This window comes from Chiloscyllium plagiosum, unplaced genomic scaffold, assembly GCF_037043375.1.
Source record: "Chiloscyllium plagiosum isolate Xiang-an unplaced genomic scaffold, Cpla_swu_hap1 HiC_scaffold_9, whole genome shotgun sequence".
Lineage (NCBI taxonomy): Eukaryota > Metazoa > Chordata > Chondrichthyes > Orectolobiformes > Hemiscylliidae > Chiloscyllium > Chiloscyllium plagiosum.
The window spans coordinates 47,023,483-47,046,061 of NW_028270147.1; the positions used below are offsets into that span (position 1 = coordinate 47,023,483).

The 22,579-nt window shown below is 41.3% G+C and overlaps 1 protein-coding gene and 1 long non-coding RNA gene across 2 annotated transcripts in view; both read right to left on the reverse strand.

The window, feature by feature from the left end:
- The window catches only part of LOC148149141 (uncharacterized), a 134,134-nt gene extending 117,176 nt beyond the window's left edge, over positions 1-16,958 (reverse strand). Inside the window, exon 1 of the long non-coding RNA XR_015758151.1 lies at positions 16,932-16,958. This is a non-coding gene — a long non-coding RNA (uncharacterized LOC148149141). The remainder of the gene's footprint in view (positions 1-16,931) is intronic.
- A 153-nt stretch (positions 16,959-17,111) lies between these two features.
- The window catches only part of rnf11b (ring finger protein 11b), a 46,183-nt gene continuing 40,715 nt past the window's right edge, over positions 17,112-22,579 (reverse strand). Inside the window, exon 3 of the mRNA XM_043699218.2 lies at positions 17,112-21,538. Within this exon, the coding sequence (XP_043555153.2) occupies positions 21,367-21,538 (172 nt within the window). The 3' untranslated portion in view covers positions 17,112-21,366. The remainder of the gene's footprint in view (positions 21,539-22,579) is intronic.

The following is a 22,579-nucleotide window of genomic DNA, read 5'->3' on the forward strand; positions in this document are numbered from 1 at the left end:
ACCAAGCTGTAGCATTTAACTACAGCTGAGAAGTCAAGTACAATAACTGCTGAGAGTACGAGGTGGTAAACAAGACTTCATATTGTAGAATCCATACAGTGCACAAGCAGACCATTTGGCCCATTGAGTCCACATCGACCCTCCAAAGAGCATCTCATCCAGACCCATCATATCCCTGTAACCCTGCATTTCCCAAGATACTTCACCTAACATACACATCCCTCGACATTATGGGCAATTTAGCATGGCCAATCTACCTAACCTGTACATCTTTGGACTGTGGGAGGAAACCTACGCAGACACAGGGAGAATATGCAAACTCTACACAATTGCCGGAGGCTGGAATCGAACCCAAGTTCCTGGCACAGAGCCAGCAGTGCTAACTACTGAGCCATCATGCTACCCACAAATTTGATACAGTTATAACAAATTCTTGTCAAAAGGAAAAGTTAATCTTCATTCCTCAAATAATACATAAACTTATAAATCACCAAAGTGTTTTGCTGGGAATTGCATAATGACTCCATCACTGGATTCCAAGATTTTAGTAAATGGTACTGGCAGGAAGCATACACCTTTACCTTTATACTGGCTGTACCTGAAGTGTGTTCGAATGTCTGGAATGGTAACTGTAAGGGCTATCCATAGTTTATCTGTAGACAGCATTTAGGTATTTCTAGGGAATGTTTTGGCAGAAACAGTATTTGTAGATTCTCTAGTAGTCATGGAAGGGCTAAGTTAGGTCAAAGTGACACAATCGTGACTGAAGATTTTTTTCTTTTATAGTGACCTGAGAAAAAACTAAATGAGTACTCTTGCAGGTGATCAAATTGGCAGCCATGCTGGATACCTGCTTGGGATACTTGGATTATTGAAAGTAAATACTTAATAGATCTGATTGAAATTCGGCAAACCAAAGCACTCCTGACTGAAGTATCACAATTATCTCAAAACAATGCAAAGCATCAGTTAGTTGCAACTGCTATTACATGGAAAATGGAATTTTAGCGAGGAGGTGCATAGTGGTTCACCAGAAAGTAGCATCATCCAACAGTCTGTTCAGCCCTTTTGGAATTTTAGACTTCTCAATTAGATCCCTCTCATTCTTCTAAATTTCAGTTGACCCAATCTCTGTATGATAAATCTACCAAACCAGGATTCAGCCTGCTGAACATTTGGTAAAATCTCTGATGAAACGGGTCTTCTCTTGGATATTATGTGCACTTTTGGTTCCACCACCCAAGTACGGTTTCACATGTTTTTGCCTATGTACTCAAATATCCTTGCAAAGACGGCCAATTTACAACTTTTCTTCCTAACTTCTTTGTGTATAAGAGCACTGAACCTTTTATACATTAAGTTTCTAATTAACTACCATTTGAATACTCTTTCTTTCTGTATTTCCTATTGAAGTGGATAACTTCAGACATATTCACATGATACTATCTGCCATATACTTACCACCTTGCCATTCAATTTCTCATTGCTTTGTATAGGCAGCCACTTTGAAAATATGGTTTAATTCTCATCTAAATCATGGAACACAACTATTTGCAACATTATCAAAGCACTGATCCCTGCAGCAGTCCAGTCACCACCTTCCACTGAAAACAACAATCATTTATTCCTACTCTCCATTTCCTAATTTTCAGTTCATGCCATTATATTACCATAAATCCATAATAAATGTACAATAAATGCTAATTTGAGACATCAAAACACTTCCGAAAATGCAAATACACCACATCCATATGGTCTTCTTTATCAATTCTAATAGTTATGCTCGCAAAACCTCTAGTACATTTGTCAAACATGATTTTATTTTTGACAAGTCCATACTTTTTTTTAAGAAAAAGTATGAATTTCAATTCCTCCTTTGCAAAAGACCCTGCTGCCCTATCATTTCTACGAAGTTATTTGTGTCTTAAGACGATAAGACCACAGGACATAGGAGCAGAATTAGGCCATTTGGTTCGTTGAGTCTGCTCCACCATTCAATCTTGGCTGATGTTTCTTAACCCAATTCTCCTGCCTTCTCCCCATAACCTTTGATCCTCTTACCAATTAAGAACTCATCTATCTCTGTTTTAAACACACTCAAGGACTTGGCCTCCACAGCTTTCTGTGACAATGAATTCTACTGAACACTCTCTTTTTGAAGAAATGACTTCTCATCTCAGTTCTAAAGGATCATCCTTTCACTCCGAAAGTATGTCCTCAGGTCCTACTCTCTCCAATTGGTGAGAACATATTCTCTACATCCGCTCTATTCAGGCCTCTTAGAAGTCTGTAAGTTTCAATCAGATCCCCGCTCTCATCCTTCTAATCTCCAAGTACAAACCCAGAGTCCACAACCTCTCTTCGTTTGACAAGCCTTTCATCCCCGGGATCAGTCTTGTAAATCTCTTGACTCACTCCAATGCCAGCACGTCCTTCCTCAGGTGAGGGGCCCAAAACTGCTCACAATATTCCAAACGCTGTCTGACCAGAGCCTTATGCTGACTTAGCAGTACATCTCTGCTCTTGTATTATAGCCCTCATGAAACGAATGCCAACATTGCATTTGTCTGCCTAACTTTCAAGCATGCTAACCTTAAGAGAATCCTGAACTAGGACTCCCAAGTCCTTTTGCACTTCAGATTTTCAAAGCCTTTCCCCACTTCGAAAATAGTCTATGCCTCTATTCTGCCTCTCAAAATATATATCCCCACATTTTACTGCATTGTACTCCATCTGCTACTTCTCTACCCACCCTCCTAGCCTATTCAAGTACTTCTGCAGCCACACTGCCTCAACATTGCCTATCCTTCAACCGATCCACACGTCAGCTGCAAACTTAGCAACTATTCTCTCAGTTCCTTCATCCAGATCATCAATATAATGTAAATAGTCATGGTGCCAAGAGAACCCTTGTAGAATTACACTAGTCACCAGTTGCCATCCTGAAAAGGCCTCTGTATCTCTATTCTCTTTCTGCTAATCAGACAATCCTCTATCATGCCAGTACCACAGGCTCTTAACTTATATAGCAGGTCCCTGTGCAGCAACTTGTCAAAGGTCTTCTGGAAATCCAAACAGATTACATCCACCGGTTCTTCTTTGTCTAACTTGCTTGTTACCTCCTCAAACAATACTAACAGATTTGTCAGGTTTCACCTCCCTTTGATGAAGTTGTGCTCACTCAGCCCTATTTTACCATGGAGAAAGTGAGGACTGCAGATAATGGAGATCAGAGCTGAAAAATGTGTTGCTGGAAAAGCGCAGGTCAGGCAGCATCCAAGGAGCAGGAGAATCGACGTTTCGGGCATAAGCCCTTCTTCAGGAACAAGGGCTTATGCCCCAAATGTCGATTCTCCTGCTCCTTGGATGCTGCCTGACTTGCTGCGCTTTTCCAGCAACACATTTTTCAGCCCTATTTTACCATGCACTTCCAAGTCTCATTCTCAATAATAGACTCTAAAAGTCTTACCAATGACTCTAGTCAGGCTAACTGACCTATAGCTTTCAGTCTTCTGCCTCCCTCCCTTCTTAAACAGAGATATTACATTAGCCATTTTTCAGTTCTGTGAAACCCTCGCTGACTCCAGTGATACCTGAAAGATCACCACCAGCACCTCCACAATTTGCCTAGTTATCTCCTTTAGAACCCTGAGGAGTATCTATCCGCTCCGTGTTTTTTTTTTTAAATCCACCTTTCAGCTTCCCAGCACTTTCTTCTTAAAGATGGCCACTACACTCACCTCTGACCCGTTGAAGTTCTAGTGTCTTCCACTGTCAACACTGATGCAAAGTACCTCTTCAGTTCCTCCACCATTTCTTTGTTCCCCAGTACTACTACTCAAGCCTCTCTTCCCAGCGGTCCAACATCCACACTACCTCTCTTACTTTTAGATATCTAAAAACATTTTGCAATGTTGTTTTATATTACTAGATAGCTTACTCCTATATTTAATTTCTCCCCATGACTTCTAAAATAAAAAAATCCTCTGCTAGCTTTCAAGAGGCTTCCCAATCCTCTGGCTTCTCACTAACCTTCACCACATTGTATGTTTTCGCTTTTGATTTTGTGCTGTCTCCGATTCTCTTTTTGCCATGGTTGCCTCATCCTTCCTTCTCTTTGTATGCTTCTTCCCTGGGATGAATTTCTGCTGGGCCTCCCAAATAACCCCCCCCAGAAATCCCTGTCTTTGCTGCTTCACTGACTTCCTTGCTCCCATCCACCCCCTGATCCCCCCAATCAACTGTGGCCAGCTCCTGCCTCGTGTTTTGTAGTTACCTTTATTCAACTGTATTATTTTTACATCTGATACCAGCTTATCCCTCCCAAACTGCAGGATGCATTCCATCATAGGGTCACTGTCCCCAAGAGGTTCCTTCACCTTAAACTCCCTAATTAGGTCTACTCCATTACACATTACTAAATCCAGAATTCCCTGTTCCCTAGCAGGGTCTATGACAAGCTACTGCAAACAAACCATCTTGTAGACATTCCGCAAACTCCTTGGCTTGAGATCAGCTACCAACTTCATCTTCCCAGTCCACTGGCATATTGAAGTTTCCATGATTATTGTAGATGAAGATTTAGATGGAGCCCATTCCACTGGAACAGGTTCCTCCTTCCTCAGTACTGGCACCAATGCCCCATGAATTAAAACCAGTTTCGCCCATACACATTTACCTATTTAATCTTGCTGACCCTGTGCCAAGTGGGTTGTGGCTCAGGTCATGATCTGAAACCACCACCTTTCTGGTTCTGCTTTACATGCCTTTTCTATTTTCTTCCTCACATCCTGATTACTTCTTGGAGGTCTGTATACAACTCCCAGAGTTCTTTTTCTTTTGCAGTTCCTCAACTCTACACACGCAAATGCTATGCCTTCCAGCTATCATTTTGTGCTGTTGATTTCATTTCATTTCTTACTATCAAGGCAAACCTACCCCTCTGCCCACCTATCTGTCCTTTGATAAGATACACATCCTTGGATATTTAGTTCCCAGCCCTGACCCCCTTGCAACCATGTCTCTGTGATACCCACAATATCATACCTGCCAATTTAAATCTGCACTACAAACACATTTACCTTGTTTCGTGTACTGCCTTCATTCAATTGAAACACCCTCAGTCTCGCATGGTCTACCCTCCTTCTCATAGTCATCATCTGCTGGTGTCTGAAGTTAGATTCCTGACCTCTTTCCATACTCTGTCCTATTATTGCTCAGGAGAGGTTATTAAAACGTTTCCAGAACATTCCCTCTTTAATTTTACCTATCATTTTACATGCAACTGAACACCACTCCCACTTAGTTTCAAACCCTGTTCACAGTCCTGGTTATGCGGTTTGCCAGGTCTCTGGTCCCCGCTGGGTTTAGATGGAACCCATCCCACTGAACAGCTCTCTTCTTCCTCAGTACTGGTACCAATGCCCTATAAATTCAAACCAGTGTCTCCCATACATGTTTATCTCTTTAATCTTGTTGACCCTGTGCCAATTAGCTTGTGGCTCAGGTCATGATCACAGACCATCACCTTTTTGGTTCTGCTTTTTAATTGAGCCCTAACTGCTCTCAAACCCTCAGTAGAACAGCTTTCCTCCTCCCACATATATCATTGGTACCAACTTGCACCATGACAATAGGATCTTTCTCCTCTCACATCCAAGTTCCTCTATAGCTCATATGTATTCTGAACCCAGGCACCGGGCAGGCAACACACCCTTCAGGACTCTGGATCCTGGCCACAGCGAACACCGGATCGTAACACCCATGATTACAACTACATTTCTCTTCACTCCCTTTCTTGAGCAGATCTCTGTTCCAAGGTGCAATGCCCAGTTTGCTCATCCCTACAGCCCCTGCTATAATCCACACAGGTAGCAAGAATCTCAAATCTGTTAGACAAACTCAAGGGCTGATGTTCCTTCAGCACTACCTTTTGGATCCCTTTACCTGCTCATTTGTAGTCTCACCCTCCTGTCTACGAATGAATTTGAGGTTGTGACTTTGAGGCGCATGAGGTATCTCTGATGTATCTCAGTGTACAAAGCTCAGATTCCAGCTCAGCAACTGAACCAGAGCTCCTCAAGCAACCAAGTACAGATGTGGTCACTAAGCTCACATTGGGTCCACCAACTCCCACATCATGCAGTCACAACACATCACTTGGACTGGCACCCCTATTTAAATAACTTAGTTGTTAATTTGATTTTTAAAAGTTTCATTTTGGCTTTTTTTGGTAGCCTGTAAATATTTACCCTGCAATCTGAAAGTAACCTACAGAGATAGTTAAATTAATAGTTATCACCAATGAGCTCACAGTTGACATGTGACTTGACTCTTGAGCTAGGATCCTGGTTCTGGGTTTCAAGTTATCTTGTTTGACAGCAGAGAGCAGCGCGAGCTGGGCGGAAGCGAAGTTGGAGCGCAGAGCTAGTTGGGAAGGTAAGTGATTGATATTTAAGAACTTACCTCGACGCCAACGGTCTTTTCACAGCAGAGAGTGGCGCAAGCTGGGCGGAAGTGAAGTTGGAGCGCAGAGCTAGTCGGGAAGGTAAGTGATTGATATTTGAGTGGGTGTGTTCGAGACCCCAGGCCCTACATAGTAGGGCCTCCCTCCCATCCTCCTCCTCTAACCTAACTTTAAAGTCCACAGGTAACCGCTCAGTGTTCTTGTTTTGGAGACGAAGTGTAGAGTAATGGCAGCGCAGGCAGTGGAATGTTCCTCCTGCAGGATGTTTGAGGTAGGGGTGACCACCGATACTCCTGCCGACTTCACCTGCAGGAAATGCAGTCAGATCCTGCTCCTCACAGAACGAGTTAGGGAACTGGAACTGGAGTTGGATGAACTGAGGATTATTCGAGGCTGAGACGGTGATAGATAGAAGCTACAGGGACATAGTTACGCCAGAGAACAGAGGTAGCTGGGTAACAGTTAGAGGTGGGAAGGGGAGGAAGCAGGCAGTGTAGGGATCCCCTGTGGTCGTTCCCCTCAACAATAAGTATACCGCTTTGGATACTGTTGGGGGGGACGGACAAGCAGGGGTAAGCTGCAGTGACCGGGTCTCTGGCACGAGGTCCGGCTCTGAGGCTCAGAAGGGAAAGGGGGAGAGGAGGAGAGTGCTAGTTATAGGGGTTAGAGGGACGGACAGGCGGTTCTGTGGACATGGGCGAGACTCTCGGATGGTTTGTTGCCTCCCGGGTGCCAGGGTCCGAGACGTCTCGGACCGTGTCTTCAGAATCCTTAAGGGGGAGGGTGTGCAGCCAGAAGTCGTGGTGCACGTTGGCACCAACGACATAGGTAGGAAGAGGGGTGGGGAGGTCATTCAGGAGCTCAGGGAGTTAGGCTGGAAGCTAAAAGCTAGGACGGACAGAGTCGTCATCTCTGGGTTGTTGCCGGTGCCACGTGACAGTGAGGCAAGGAATAGGGAGAGAGTGCAGTTGAACACGTGGCTGCAAGGATGGTGTAGGAGGGAGGGCTTCAGGTATTTGGACAATTGGACTGCATTCTGGGGAAGGTGGGACCTGTACAAGCAGGACGGGTTGCACCTGAACCAGAAGGGCACCAATATCCTGGGAGGTAGGTTTGCTAGCACTCTTCGGGGGGGGTTTAAACTAATTTGGCAGGGGGATGGGATCCGGACTTGTAGTCCAGCAAGTAGGCTAGCTGTTTGTCAGGATGTCCAAGAATGTAGGGAGGCTGTGGAGAAGGTAGCACTGACAGGGAGTACTTGCAGACACAGAGATGGGCTCAAGTGTGTATACTTCAATGCAAGGAGTATCAGAAATAAGGTGGGTGAACTTAAGGCGTGGATCGGTACCTGGGACTACGATGTTGTGGCCATCACGGAAACGTGGATAGAAGACGGACTGGAATGGTTGTTGGAGGTTCCTGGTTACAGATGTTTCAGTAGGATTAGGGAGGGTAGTAAAAAAGGAGGGGGGGTGGCGTTGCTAATTAGAAATGGTATAACGGCTGCTGAAAGGCAGTTCGAGGGGGATCTGCCTTTGGAGGTAGTATGGGCTGAAGTCAGAAATAGGAAAGGTGCAGTCACCTTGTTGGGTGTTTACTATAGGCCCCCCAATAGCAGCAGAGATGTGGAGAAACAGATTGGGAAACAGATTTTGGAAAGGTGCAGAAGCCACAGGGTAGTAGTCATGGGTGATTTCAACTTCCCAAACATTGACTGGAAGCTCTTTAGATCAAGTAGATTGGATGGGGCGGTTTTGTGCAGTGTGTACAGGAAGCTTTTCTAACGCAGTATGTAGATTGCCCGACTAGAGGGGAGGCCATATTGGATTTGGTACTTGGTAACGAACCGGGACAAGTGATGGGCTTGTTAGTGGGTGAACATTTTGGTGATGGTGACCACAATCCTGTGACTTTCACCTTGGTTATGGAGAGAGATAGGTGCGTGCAACAGGGTAGGTTTTACAATTGGGGGAAGGGTAAATACAATGCTGTAAGACAGGATCTGAGGAGCATAAGTTGGGAGCATAGGCTGTCAGGGAAGGATGTCGTTGAAATGTGGAACTTTTTCAAGGAACAGATACGACGTGTCCTTGATATGTATGTACCTGTCAGGCAGGAAAGAGATGGTCGTGTGAGGGAACCTTGGTTGACGAGGGAGGTTGAATGTCTTGTAAAGAGGAAGAAGGGGGCTTACATAAGGTTGAGGTAACAAGGTTCAGACAGAGCATTGGAGGGATACAGGATTGCCAGAAGGGAGCTGAAGAAAGGGATTAGGAGAGCTGAGAGAGGGCATGAAAAGTCTTTGGCGGATTGGATCAAGGATAACCCCAAGACATTTTATGCGTGTGTGAGAAACATGAGAATGACGAGAACGAGGGTAGGTCCGATCAGGGACAGTAGTGGGAGACTGTGTATTGAGTCGGAAGAGATAAGTGAGGTCTTGAATGAGTACTTTTCTTCAGTATTTACAAATGAGAGGGACCGTATTGTTGAAGAGGAGAGTGTGAAATGGACTGGTAAGCTAGAGGAGATACTTAGTTAGGAAGGAAGATGTGTTGGACATTTTGAATAACTTGAGGATAGACAAGTCCCCCGGGCCTGACCGGATATATCCTAGGATTATGTGGGAAGCAAGAGAGGAAATTGCAGAGCCGTTGGCAATGATCTTTTCGTCTTCACTGTCAACAGGAGTGGTACCAGGGGACTGGAGAGTGGCGAATGTTGTGCCCCTGTTCAAAAAAGGAAATAGGGATAACCCCAGGAATTACAGGCCAGTTAGTCTTACTTCGGTGGTAGGCAAAGTAATGGAAAGGGTACTGAGGGATAGGATTTATGAGTATCTGGAAAGACACTGCTTGATTAGGGACAGCCAGCACGGATTTGTGAAGGGTAGGTCTTGCCTTACAAGTCTTATCGAATTCTTTGAGGAGGTGACCAAGCATGTGGATGAGGGTAGAGCAGTGGATGTAGTATACATGGATTTTAGTAAGGCATTTGATAAGGTTTCCCATGGTAGGCTTATGCGGAAAGTCAGGAGGCATGGGATAGAGGGAAATTTGGCCAGTGGATAGAAAACTGGCTAACCGGTCGAAGTCAGAGAGTGGTGGTAGATGGTAAATATTCAGCCTGGAGCCCAGTTACAAATGGAGTTCCGCAGGGATCAGTTCTGGGTCCTCTGCTGTTTGTAATTTTTATTAATGACTCGGAAGAGGGAGTCGAAGGGTGGGTCAGTAAATTTGCAGATGATACGAAGATTGGTGGAGTTGTGGATAGTGAGGAGGGCTGTTGTCGGCTGCAAAGGGACTTAGATATGATGCAGAGCTGGGCTGAGGAGTGGTAGATGGAGTTCAACCCTGCCAAGTGTGAGGTTGTCCATTTTGGAAGGACAAATAAGAATGCGGAATACAGGGTTAACAGTAGGGTTCTTAGTAAGGTGCAGGAACAGAGGGATCTTGGGGTCTATGTTCATAGATCTTTGAAAGTTGCCACTCAGGTGGATAGAGCTTGTAAGAAGGCCTATGGTGTATTCGCGTTCATTAGCAGAGGGATTGAATTCAAGAGTCGTGAAGTGATGTTACATCTGTACAGGACTTTGGTTAGGCCACATTTGGAGTACTGTGTGCAGTTCTGGTCGCCTCACTTTAGGAAAGATGTGGAAGCTTTGGAGAGGGTGCAGAGAAGATTTACCAGGATGTTGCCTGGAATGGAGAACAGGTCGTACGAGGATAGGTTGAGCATGCTAGGCCTTTTCTCATTGGAACGGAGAAGGAGGAGGGGTGACTGGATAGAGGTGTATAAGATGATCAGGGGAATAGATAGAGTAGACAATCAGAAACTTTTTCCCCGGGTACAACAGAGTGTTACAAGGGGACATAAATTTAAGGTGAAGGGTGGAAGGTATAGGGGAGATGTCAGGGGTAGGTTCTTTACCCAGAGAGTGGTGGGGGCATGGAATGCGCTGCCTGTGGGAGTGGCAAAGTCAGAATCATTGGCGAACTTTAAGTGGCAATTGGATAGGTACATGGATGGGTGCTTAAGCTAGGACAAATGTTTGGCACAACATCATGGGCCGAAGGGCCTGTTCTGTGCTGTATTGTTCTATGTTAAAAACACCCTACAAACTAAGCCAGTAAAAAGTACCCCTTTGCACCAAATTCCCCAAACTATATACTCACTTGGGCTGTGTCAAACTCTGGATAGGATCTTGCCTTCCTGACTATGGAAAGCTTCCAGTCTTCTGAGAAGATAAAACTAAAACAGTTGTTCAATTGCTCTTGTATTTCACTGTTCTCGGTTATTACTTTTTCAGACTAATATTTATTGTCACTAAAAACCATTTCCTTTTTACATATTTAAAACAGTACAGCACAGGAACGGGCCCTTCAGCCCATGATGTTGTGCTGAACAGGACACCAAATTAAACTTCTGCCTGCCCTCAGTCCATATCTCTCCATTCCTTGCATATTCATGTGCTTATCTAAAAATCCCTTAAAAGTGATCTGCCTCCACTAGCACACCTGGCATTGCATTCCAGACTCTTACCACTGTGTTAAAAAAAACTTGTCCCTCACCATCTCCTTTGAACTTTCCCCCTCTAACCTTAAATGCATACCCCCTATTATTGGACATTGCAACTCTGGGGGAAAAAGATTCTGTCAAACCTATCTACGCATTTCAAATTTTACAGATTTCCATTAAGTCTCCCCTCAGCCTCCACTGCTCCAGACAAAATAACCAAACTTCTTCTAGCCTCTCCATAGCCTTTAATCCAGGCAGCATCCTGGCAAATATCTTCTGCACCCTCTCCAAAGCCTCTGCATCCTTCGTGTAACGTGACGATCAGGATGGAACAAAATACTTTACATGTGGCCTAACCAAAACCTTATGAAAGTTGCAACAAGACATCCTGACTCGTGGACTCAATTCCCTGACCAATTCCATGCAAGCATGCCATACAACTTCTTTACCACACCAGCTACTTGTATGGCAGCTTTCAGTAAGCTGTGGACTTGAACCCCAAGATTCTTCTGTACATCCATGCTGTTCAAAGTCCTGCCATTAACTATCTACTTTTCCTTAATATTTGATCTCCCAAAGTGCAGCACCTCACTTATCCAAATTAAACTCTGCCATTTCTGCAACTGATCAATATCCTGCTGTATCCTTTAACAATCTTCTACACTCTCCACAACTCCAATGTTTGTATTGTCTGCAAATTTACTAACCCACACATCTACATTTTCATCCAAATCATTTACATATAACACAAACAACAGAGATCTCAATACAGATCTCTGTGGAACACCACTAGTCACGGATCTCCAGCCAGAAAAAAAAACCCTCCTACTGCTACCCTCTGCCTTCAATAGGCATACCAATTTGGAATCCAAGCAGCCAAGTCACCATGCATTTGAATCTTCTGGATAAGCCTACCATGAGGGACCTTGTCAAAAGCTTTACTAAAATCCACATTGACAATGTCTACTGCACTATCCTCATCGATCAACTTCTCGAAAAATTCAGTCAAGTTCAAAAGCATGACCCTCCCCACACAAAGTAATGCTGACTGTCCCAAGGTAGGCCAGGCATTTCCAAATGTGTGCGAATCCTATCCTCAAGAATTCTTTCCAATAGTTTCCCAATCACCAGTCTGTAGTTTACTGGATTATCCCTATTTCCCTTCATGGGCAGAGGAACAATATTAGTTACATGCCAGTCCTCCAACACCTCTCCAGTGGCTAGTGAGAATACAAAGATCTTGGTCAAGGCCCCAGTAATCTCTCTTGACTCTCTCAACAATCAGGGATAGACACCATCAGGCGCTGGGGACTTATCCACCTTAATGCTCTTCAAGAGACCCAATACCACTTCTTTCTTGATTCCAAAAATGCCCTAGCATATTAGCATGCACCACACTAATCTCACTATCCTACATATCCTTCTTCTGGTTGAATACCGTAGCAAAATATTCATTTAGGATCTCGCCTGAATCCACTGCCTCCAAGCACAAGTTCCCTCCTTTATCCTTGAATGGTCTTACCTTCTTCCGAGTTATCCTCTTGTTTTTAATATATGCATAGAATGCCTTGGGATTCTTTCTAACCCTATTTGCCGAGGCCTTTTCTTTGTCTCCTAATTCCCTGCTTGAGTTCTTTCCTACTTTCTTTATATTCCTCATGGGCCACGTCTGATTCTAGCTTCCTAAACCTTACATACGCTTTTTTCCTTTTGACTAAATCCACAACCTTCGTGATCCAAGGGTTCCTTAACATGCCATCCTTGTCCTTCCTCCTTACTGGAACATGCCAGTGGACTCTGATTTTAGACAACACAAGATCCAGAGTAGTCCCTCCTATGGTTGGACTATCCACATACGGTTTCAAGAAACCCTTTTGGATGCACATAAGCTCTGTACCATCTAAGCCCTCTTGCTGTAGTAGAGTCCCAGTCCATATTGGGGAAGTTAAAATCATCCACTATGACAACCCTGTTACTGCATATTTCCATAACCTGGCTATAGAAATTCTGAGTGTCTATGATCCTTGCAAATGTACACTCGCACGCCTTTTCCCTCCTTAACAAAATCTTTAATCAATGATTAGCATATTCTTTATTGTCAAGAATATCATGATCAATACTAAGGGCTGGAATTGCTTTAACTTGCCACCTAACAATCGTTTCAGACCTTTTCAAATACTTTATGAACATGAGGCACAAGGTCCTATGAAATCAATAGCAGAAAAGCTTTGAGCCACTGAAAACCATTTTGATCAAGGAACCAATGTTGGATCCTCTTAAACTTCACTAAACCCTTGAAGGTATCAATCAATGCTACGTCTCAGTGGTTGGTGCAAGCTACAAGTTATTGTTGGGCTTGGAGAAGCTAGTGGGATTCTACTCAAAAGCTAAAAATCAACATCAAGATACTTACAGAGGTAGTGTAATCCCTGGAATTGCTATTATTTTTTTAAACATTTGAGGCAAAAGTCCATCATGGCTACAGAGAAACACTGATATATAATTACCAGAACCTTTTAGACGCTGTGTAAAAACTCAAAACCGAAATACCAGGCTGCGTCAATGGAGTTTACTATATCAGCCTGATCAGTTAAAGACTTTACTTTTTCCCCTCAACGTGTAATTAGTTCTGCTATAAATGTCAGTTTCTTCAACACAAATTGGCTTTAACACAATTGAAGAATTTAGAGCATCATTTGTAGAATGCAAACTTTCCACACCTGCACTGGCATTCAACGCAATTCCTAACCCTTCAGTTCAAATTGTGCTGCTATTTCACTGGTTTTCTTATAATGCGGGGTTGCACTGGAACAGAACTATTGCACTATATCAGAACTGACTAATATGTTGCTGATGCTTTGTCAAGAATGTAATTTGTTTGAATTATCCAAATACTAGCAGGGAAAAAGTAACTGCTTTTAAAAAAATTGAATGAGAATACGTAAAAATATCTTTATTTTTTAAAAAAGGTGTTTGAAAATGGTATTTCATTCATTCAATGATAGCAACAGTTTGGATGGGGGAGTGTGGGGAGGAGAGCTGGTTAGCTCAGTTAGTCAGACAGCTGGTTTCTAATGCAGAATGACACCAACAGTGTGGATTCAATTCCAACACCAGCTGAGGTAATCATGCATGTTCCACCTACTCAATCTCTCCCCTCACCTGAAGCAGAGTGGCTCTGAGGTTAAGCCACCACCAGGCATCTCTCTCTAATGAGATAGCAGCTCTATGGTCCTCTGGATTTATGGCAATTTTACCTTTAACTGGAGTATATTTAGAGAGAGCAAAACAAAACCAAAAACAACTTCCCAGCCTGACAGCTTCTGAAGCAAAATGGTCTCCTGCCCAAAATCCAATCAGCGCCAGTTCATTTTCCTTTTATGCTATGAAATGGTAGAGATAGATTTTAATATCACCTTCCAACAATAGTTAATGGACTGAGATCATTTGCAAAGGGATTCAGAATTAATACTTTCAATTTTACTTGTTTATTTGGACTTTGCAAACACTTCATTTTTCAATCTCATCACTAATGTGCTTCCTATCCTTATCATCAATCTGCACCCAAAACCCAGGGGGGGTTTGGCAGTTGATGGTTGGAATCTACAACCAGACAATATACTGACAATGCCTCAAGTTGAAATAGATAGACAAAATACTGGCAATACTCTGATTAAGCAGCATTTGTGAAGAGAGAAACAGAATTAATCTTTCAGATCAATAATCAGAACTCTAGATAAATCTTATTTTATTAGCTTCTTTTCATTTAAAAAAATGGTCCCACCCTCAGTCATTTCATTGTCAGTTATGGGATGTAGGCATTTCATTGCCCATCCTCAACTGTCCTAGGGAAGATAGTAGTGAGCTGTTGTCTTGAATACAAACAAGCAGCTTGCAAGACACTTGAAAACAATTATCAGTATTGAGAGTCTGGAGTTACATAAAAGTTAGACAAGGTAAGGGCAGAATTCCTACCATGGTTTTATTGAAACATTTGGGATTTCAATCACAGTATTGCTGCAACAGTCAAAATGGCCATTCTCCACCTATCATATCCACACCAGTTTTCCAAATGAGCAATTCATCCAGTGTCATTCCTGTCTTTGCTCTGTAACCTCACATTCTTCTTTCGTAGATGACAATTAGAATGCTTCAATGAATTTGCCTTCATACACAAGGCAATACATTCCCAGCCTTAAGTATTCTCTGCATGAAAGACTTTTGCGCTGTTCTTGGTTCTTTTGCCAAATTACTTTAAGCTCATGCTCTTGTGTTTGCAATCTTATCAGTGATCAGTTTCAACCTTTGTTCAGCCCCAAGATTTGAAATTTACTTAAGGTTTCTTAGAAGCAGAGGAGTGTGGGGTGCTGGAAAAGCAGAGCAGGTCAAGCAGAATCAGAGGAGCAGGAGAATCGACGTTTCGGGCATAAGCCCTTCATCAGGAATCTTAGTCTTCTCTAAGACGGTTTCATTCTTGAAGATAAGAGGACATGAGGAGTTCAAAATCATGACAGATAAAAACAGGGGGGGTACACTTGTTCTCATTGGTTCTTAAAGTGGAGAATAAAAAATATTTATGCAGTGAATGGTTAGATCTGGCACAGGTTGATTGAACCTGCTACTGCTATGCACTATCATAGCTTTTAAAAGGAAATTGAATAAACATTTGAGAGAAAGATGCTGCAGGGTTTCAGGGAAAAAAGCAGGGCGGGGGACTAGCTGAGTTGCTCTTGCAGGCAGGCAGCACAGAATTCAGGTTAAAACTGTTACTTTTATATTGTGGAGGTGCCGGTGTTGGACGGGGGTGTACAAAGTTAAAAATCACAATTCCAGGTAATAGTCCAACTGGTTTATTTGGAACCACTAGCTTTTGGAGCGCTGCTCCTTCATCAGGTGGTTGTGGAGTTGCAGGACACAGAGTTCATAGCAAAGGTTTGATGAAGGAGCATCGCTCAGAAAGCTAGTACTTCCAAATAAACCTGTTGGACTATAACCTGGTGTTCTGTAATTTTATATTGTATCGGTTCTATGACACGACGACTTGTTGGATTGCAAGCTCTCCGTTACAAATTTTAATAATAGCTTTCAGTGAAAGCACAGTGGTTGAAAAACAGCAAAGCTGAAACATGCTTTTAAATCATTGCTCTGGATTAACAAAAACCATAAAGTCATTGTGACAAAATTGGTTTGTTAAGAAATGATGGCTTCTTTCTCAACCTCCCACCTCAAGAAAGCCAAGCTGTCACAATTTACAGTGAGTTTGGTGAAAAGCTAAAGTTCAGACACACATAAGCAAGTTACTTATTGTGAATTGGAAAAAAGGAACAACTCAAATCAAAAGGTACACAAGGATGAAAGACACACAACTGTTCTGAAAATAATTTGCAATATTAACTTCAAAATTACTTCTAAAAAATGTAGGCTTTCATTCCAATAACTTCAAGGGTCAACTGATATAATACCTACCTTTGCATATTGCAAATTACATTTGAGTAAAAGATGATCTTCTGTTTCATCGACAACATACACTATGGATTTGTATATGCATACAATCATCTAATGACCAGTGAGAAAATCACAACATCTCAAAGTCAGAAGATAATTCAAGAGTCATGCATGCAAGATCCCCACCAATCTGCAAAACTAAACACTACCTTATAACATTCTTATATTTAAGGTTACGATGGTGCCCAGATAACAGTTCTTAAGCCTACTCTCAACGCATTGATAGAAATCCTCATCCTGAAGGAGGATGTAGAATTCTACTTCATGAACAGCTTCCCATACATGGTCTCAGACATGACTGCCACCAACAAACAAAATCCAGAAACTCAATTAATAACAAACTTTTGACCAGCTTAATTATTCGCTAAGTTTATACTAGCTTTGGTCAACTGATTTATGTTTCTGTGAATTAATGTGAATAAAATCAAATACAAACACTTACCTTGGCTCCAAGGTGACAACATGTTAAAGTGGTGCTTGCTATTCCTTTTTGTCTCCAGAAAAGGTGCTCCAATCTAATTAGATGCAGATTGTTACAACCATAAATAGTATAATCAATAGTAATAAGAGCTTTTCTAAATAACAGTGCAGTTGAGAGGCACTTTAAAAAAAATGACAAAAATCATGTTTAGTATTGCAGCTTTTAATACCTCCTTTCTTAAACAAGCCCATAAATAATTATACATGAATCGCTGCTTATTGGAATGTGCAATGCTTTATATATAAATAGAACTTGAATTACTAATTCACAATCAGACAGTAAAAAGTTAAACTGAAGTAAAAGTATGCTTTTTCCCCTCCTCCAAGATCCAATGGTTACAGCCACTGCTAAAAGTGGAATGTCTTGTGCAGCACTTCATCAATATTCTCATCACAGAACAGACGCACTGAAAGGTTCTTTACTTTTCTTTAAAAAAAAAAGTAGGTACATAACCAAAAAGATACTTAAACAAAATGCTCCCATTACTTAAAAACCAGTATTTCAAAATGTCAACAACCTAAACATTGAGAAAGCAGAATATTTATTAAGACAATTGATTACCAATAAATAAAACAAGAACAAATTTAACACATTGTTAAATTCTTTACAAGTTGTATAACCAATGTTCTATTTTTCAGCAAGTTGGAGTAGATAATGAAATAAAATGGCCTACAATGTGCATAGAAATATCTCATAACACATAGCCAGAAAATTTAATTTTTGCTTTTGAATATTGAAAATTTCAGCAAAATCAAGTCTAATATCCAAGAAATTATAGTCACATTTGCAAAGATTCTCAAACTGAGAGAAGTCGTTTCGTTAACACGTCTAAAAGGTGGTCTTGATTAAGCTCATTACTCATTACAGTTATTACAGTAGAAGGCAAATATAATCCGCTTGACAAACATTGGGGAACTAAAATATTAACACAATTGAAGATTAAAATCTTCCCTCAAGCTGCAATGTAAGCAGATTTTTTTCTCCACCCCCGACTTATTTAAAAGCCTCAACTGAGCTCATCAAGCAACTGCAGTTAAAAAGGTGGCAATGGTCCAAAAATAGACCAAAAAGAAAACATGGTCTTTTAATTCCATTTATTTTCAGTAAGCTTTGGTCTTAAGCAAACTAAAAAAATTATAGATTAATGAATGTATTTAGCTGTACAAAAAACATATGTGCTTTTATGCAGCCATTTGAAAATCATATGGCAGTATGTGGAAGTCAATAAACTAGAATAAAATGGTTATGGTCATTTTGCTGGCGGTGAAGGGAGAACAAAGAAGGCAGAACATAATCTCATGGTAGCTCAATACTCAAACCTAATGCCTCCTTAACATTAGGTTGAGAAAAAAAAATGTTCAGAATGGGAGATTTTATTGGTAAGGGCAAGTCAATAATATGTGTTTTTGGGGAGTGGAAACATGACCAAGTTGCCAATGAACAAATTACTTGTTTGGTGCTTCGGCAAGAATTGTAGTGAGGTCCACAACCAATTAATTGTCAAGTAGGCTGACATGGAAGTGGACAGTGAAACATTTACAAGGGAAAAAGGTTGCTTTATTTAAAAACCATGCTGCCAAGACACTCACGAGGGCAGGCCAATTCTTATAAGGTTGGAAAATTCAGAGTCTTTTAAAATAGTATCAAAACAAAAATCAGTGTGAGAGCTGTTAACACAAAGTGCCTAGAAATATACCACCACTAAAACGGCTATCCAATTCACCATTGTTGCATCAATTGTGTAAATATGCCACTTGTAAATAAAATGGAACACTCAAAACTTGTCAGCTTCACACAATGCTTTTTGATTACTCCCACATTTGTGCACTTCAATGTGCACACAAACTTTGAAATTTAAACATAATTACAGTAAGTGTACAGTTACTAAAAAGTTTATGGAATGATCATAAAAGTAACAGCTGTAAATACTATGGTATCTCAATTGAAAATATTGCACAAATACAGGTCTTCCTTTTCACTGATTCAAGACCAACAGCTCTTAACTATACAGTGACAGCTATTGCAACTTGTGTCCCTCAAGTTACATGGGAAAATGTATGAATTTAAAATCTCTTATTCTGCAAACCAAAGCCTTTAAGCTGATTTGAACAAACAAACCTCCCGTTAAATTATCAATTTATGTGAGCACAGTTTCCATTTGTTTGGAAGACCTGCAAGTCAGCTATCAGTGCTCAAAAAAATTAGAGAACTTTGAGTGAATATTTTTAAAAACATTCACCTCTGGTTTTACAAGAACCTTTGCACATCAGTGGACCTGCTCATTTCCCAAATGCAGTATCTAACGTTTTTTAAGCATATATGATCAGAGATGTCTCCCAAATCAAATTTTTGAGCACCACGCTAATCTGGCTTGTAACAAGACATCACTTCAAAAGACCTAAGGCCATGAGTTCCATTTGTAATGGAAAATAATTGTGCAAAAAAGCTTAAATTCCTACTTCTTTGTGCCAGTGTTAAAGTTTTTTTTAAGAAAAAGGAAAACTCCAGGTCCGACAAAGTATTTTCTTGATTTCACAACTTGATTTTTTTCAACTTATTAAAAGAGGCACGATTTTCATGAAAAAGTATCTGCAAACTTTATGACAGCAACAAATTGCATTTAAAAAGTCGCTTCAAATCACTAGCACATCATAAAGATGGCTCATAGCATCACCTTCCCTCACTGTGCTTGACAAGTACATTTTCATGAAGAACACTTCCTCAAACAAGTATATTATTCTATTTCATTTTTTTAAAAATTGCAAATGCAACTGGTATTTCTGATTAAATATATTTAATGTTTATTCACTAATATTCTAAAGCTTCACTGTTCTTTCTCCCTTGCAACTAATGTCAGCTAGATTAGATAGATTTTAATTGTGCCATTACTTCAGTTGAGATGGTGGAGACTCATTACCAAGCCAATGTAGGTAAATTGTGCTGTATGTTCTGCCAATTTATCTTAATACAAAAGCATTGTCATTGGAATTGTGATCTCAATGTTTTATGGACAAATTGCCAAACAAATACAGGATCAAGTGCCTGTTCAGACTGTAAAATTATAATTTCAATAGAGTTCAATCTTTGTATCAAAATTTTGTCAAATAATCTGATTTGTTCACAATTCATTCGCAGTGTATTATCCCGGTTTTTGCACACAAAGGCATTTTTCTCGCAGGACAATAGTCCACAGGCTCAGCATTTGCATTTTCTCTTTTAATCAGTATTGACATTACTTGATGGATGGTGGGAGATATTATCAAGTCAACTTTCAGCATGCATTTAAGTACCACTACATATTTGAACTGAAGTCAAATGATCCTTCAAAACCAAAGGCAGCAAATAAACATTTCAATCTTCTTCACAGGTTATTTGCTGTACTGGCACCTCGAGTTTTCCTTGACCAAAGCCCTGACCAAAAATGTTAGTATCCCACCAAATCATTGTTGAAAAAACAAACCAAAACACACAATACTAAACATAACATACTGCAGTATAGAAACAGTATCCTTTAAAATAGGCCAAATTATGAAATTTAGTATCTCTTCCGTCATGTGCCTGCAAATCATAAATTGTGGTGTAGCGGAACACTTAAGTGACAATAGTACTGCTGTATTCTTTAATAAAATCAACTAATGTGCCAGTCTTTGCAGAGGTTCTTCTGGCTAGAGGGGTGTTGAAGAATCTGGCAATTGAGACACCATAAATGTTAACTATTTATAAAAATCTACAAGCAGATACTCATTCGCTTGCTTTTTTTCCCCCACATACATACACACACACACACGTATGTTCTTAAGTATATTAGGCTTCAGATGTAAAGTTTAAGAATGTCTCAAAAATGAGTTTAGAAATGCTCTTTATACTCCCCCCCCCCAAACCAAATAATTATTATACCAAAAGAAAGTAAGCACCCATTGTTCCTGAGAGTTCTGCTGCATGGGATACTTTTGGAACCATCGATCTGTGTGAAAATGATACTCCATGCATTAAAAATAAAACAATTATAAATGGCCGTAGTAAGATGTCAAATAGAAGATACTGTTCCTTTAACATGCGAGTTATGTCTTACAAAAAAACGTTTGAAATGCATGCTGCACCATAATCATGGTTTTGTGCTATGTGACAAATTAATGATTATTTCACATGTATTAGCCCATCTTTAAGGTTCACGTGTGGTCAGGGCTTTGTAAGTTACTTTTTTTTTTAATAACAGCATTTAAGTATTATATACAAGTTTTTAAACCACTGCAGTCATGAGTTATCGTCAGTGTTGTACTTAGTACATGATCGCATACAATCAGGGTTTTCCAAATCTCTGACTCTTTGGCTCAAAAGGTAGAGATCAGGATTTTTGTTTTATCCACGGTATCTAGATATAGAAGACAAAGTCTTCTCAATTGGTCTCATACGAAGAAAGCAATGCAGCATCCACGGGTTCCATACATGAAGGGCAGGTAAAGGATCGCATCAGCCAGTCATCTATACAGTCCAGGTGATAAATATGCATGCATGGAAGAAACCTAATTGGATCACCATAAACGAAGTCCATCATACATATAACACACCTGAAATGGCAAAATACACTGCTTAAAGTACAAAAACTAGTTTATTGGCAGACAAAACCATTACTGTATAACTTTAGCCAATCCTCTTTAAAATAACGCTTTGCGAACATTTAAGATACAAGAAAAGAAATATAATTTCAAGATGAAGATTATGTTTAACATTTTGTGGCTGCCAGAAGATAATAAATCAATTCATGCAAAATTGTCATGAATGAGGCTGAGCGCCGCAGGGGGTGGGTGAGATGAATGGGAGGGGGGTGGGGAAGGTGGCCAACAGTGTGATAAGTAGATGGAGGTGGGGGTTATGGTGAAAGGTTAGGGAGGAGGGTGGGTCAGATAGGTGGGAAGGAAGATGGACAGGTAGGACAGGTCATGAAGGTGGTGTCGAGTTGGAAGGTTGGAACTGGGATAGTGGGGGGGGGGGTAAATGAGGAAACTGGTGAAATCCACATTGATGTCGTGGGCTTGGAGGATCCAGAGGCAGAAGAGGAGACGCCCGTTCTTCTGGGCGCTGGGTGGTAAGGGAGTGGTGATGGAGGATGCCCAGGACCTGAATGTCCTTGGTGAATGGGAGAGGGAGTTGAAGTGCTCTGCCACAGGGCGGTGGGGTTGATTGGTGCAGGTGTCCCGGAGATGTTCTCTGAAGCCATTTGCGAGTAGGTGTCCTATCTCCCCAATGTAGAGGAGACCACACCAGGAGCAACGGATACAATAAATGACGTGTGGAAGTGCAGGTAAAACCTTGATGGATGTGGAAGGGCATCATCAACCATGTGGGAGGGGAAATTGCAGTCTTTAAAAGGAGGAGGCCATCTGCTGTGTTATGTGGTGGAACTGGTCCTGGGAGCAGATGCAGCGGAGGTGGAGGAATTGGGAATAAGGGATAGCATTTTTACAGGAGACAGAGTAGGAGGTGTAGTCCAGGTAGCTATGGGAGTGGGTGGGTTTGTGGAAGATGTCAGTGTTGAGTTGATCACCGTTGATGGAGATGGAGGGGTCCAGGAAGGGAAGGGAGGTGTCCGAGATGGTCCAGGGGAAATT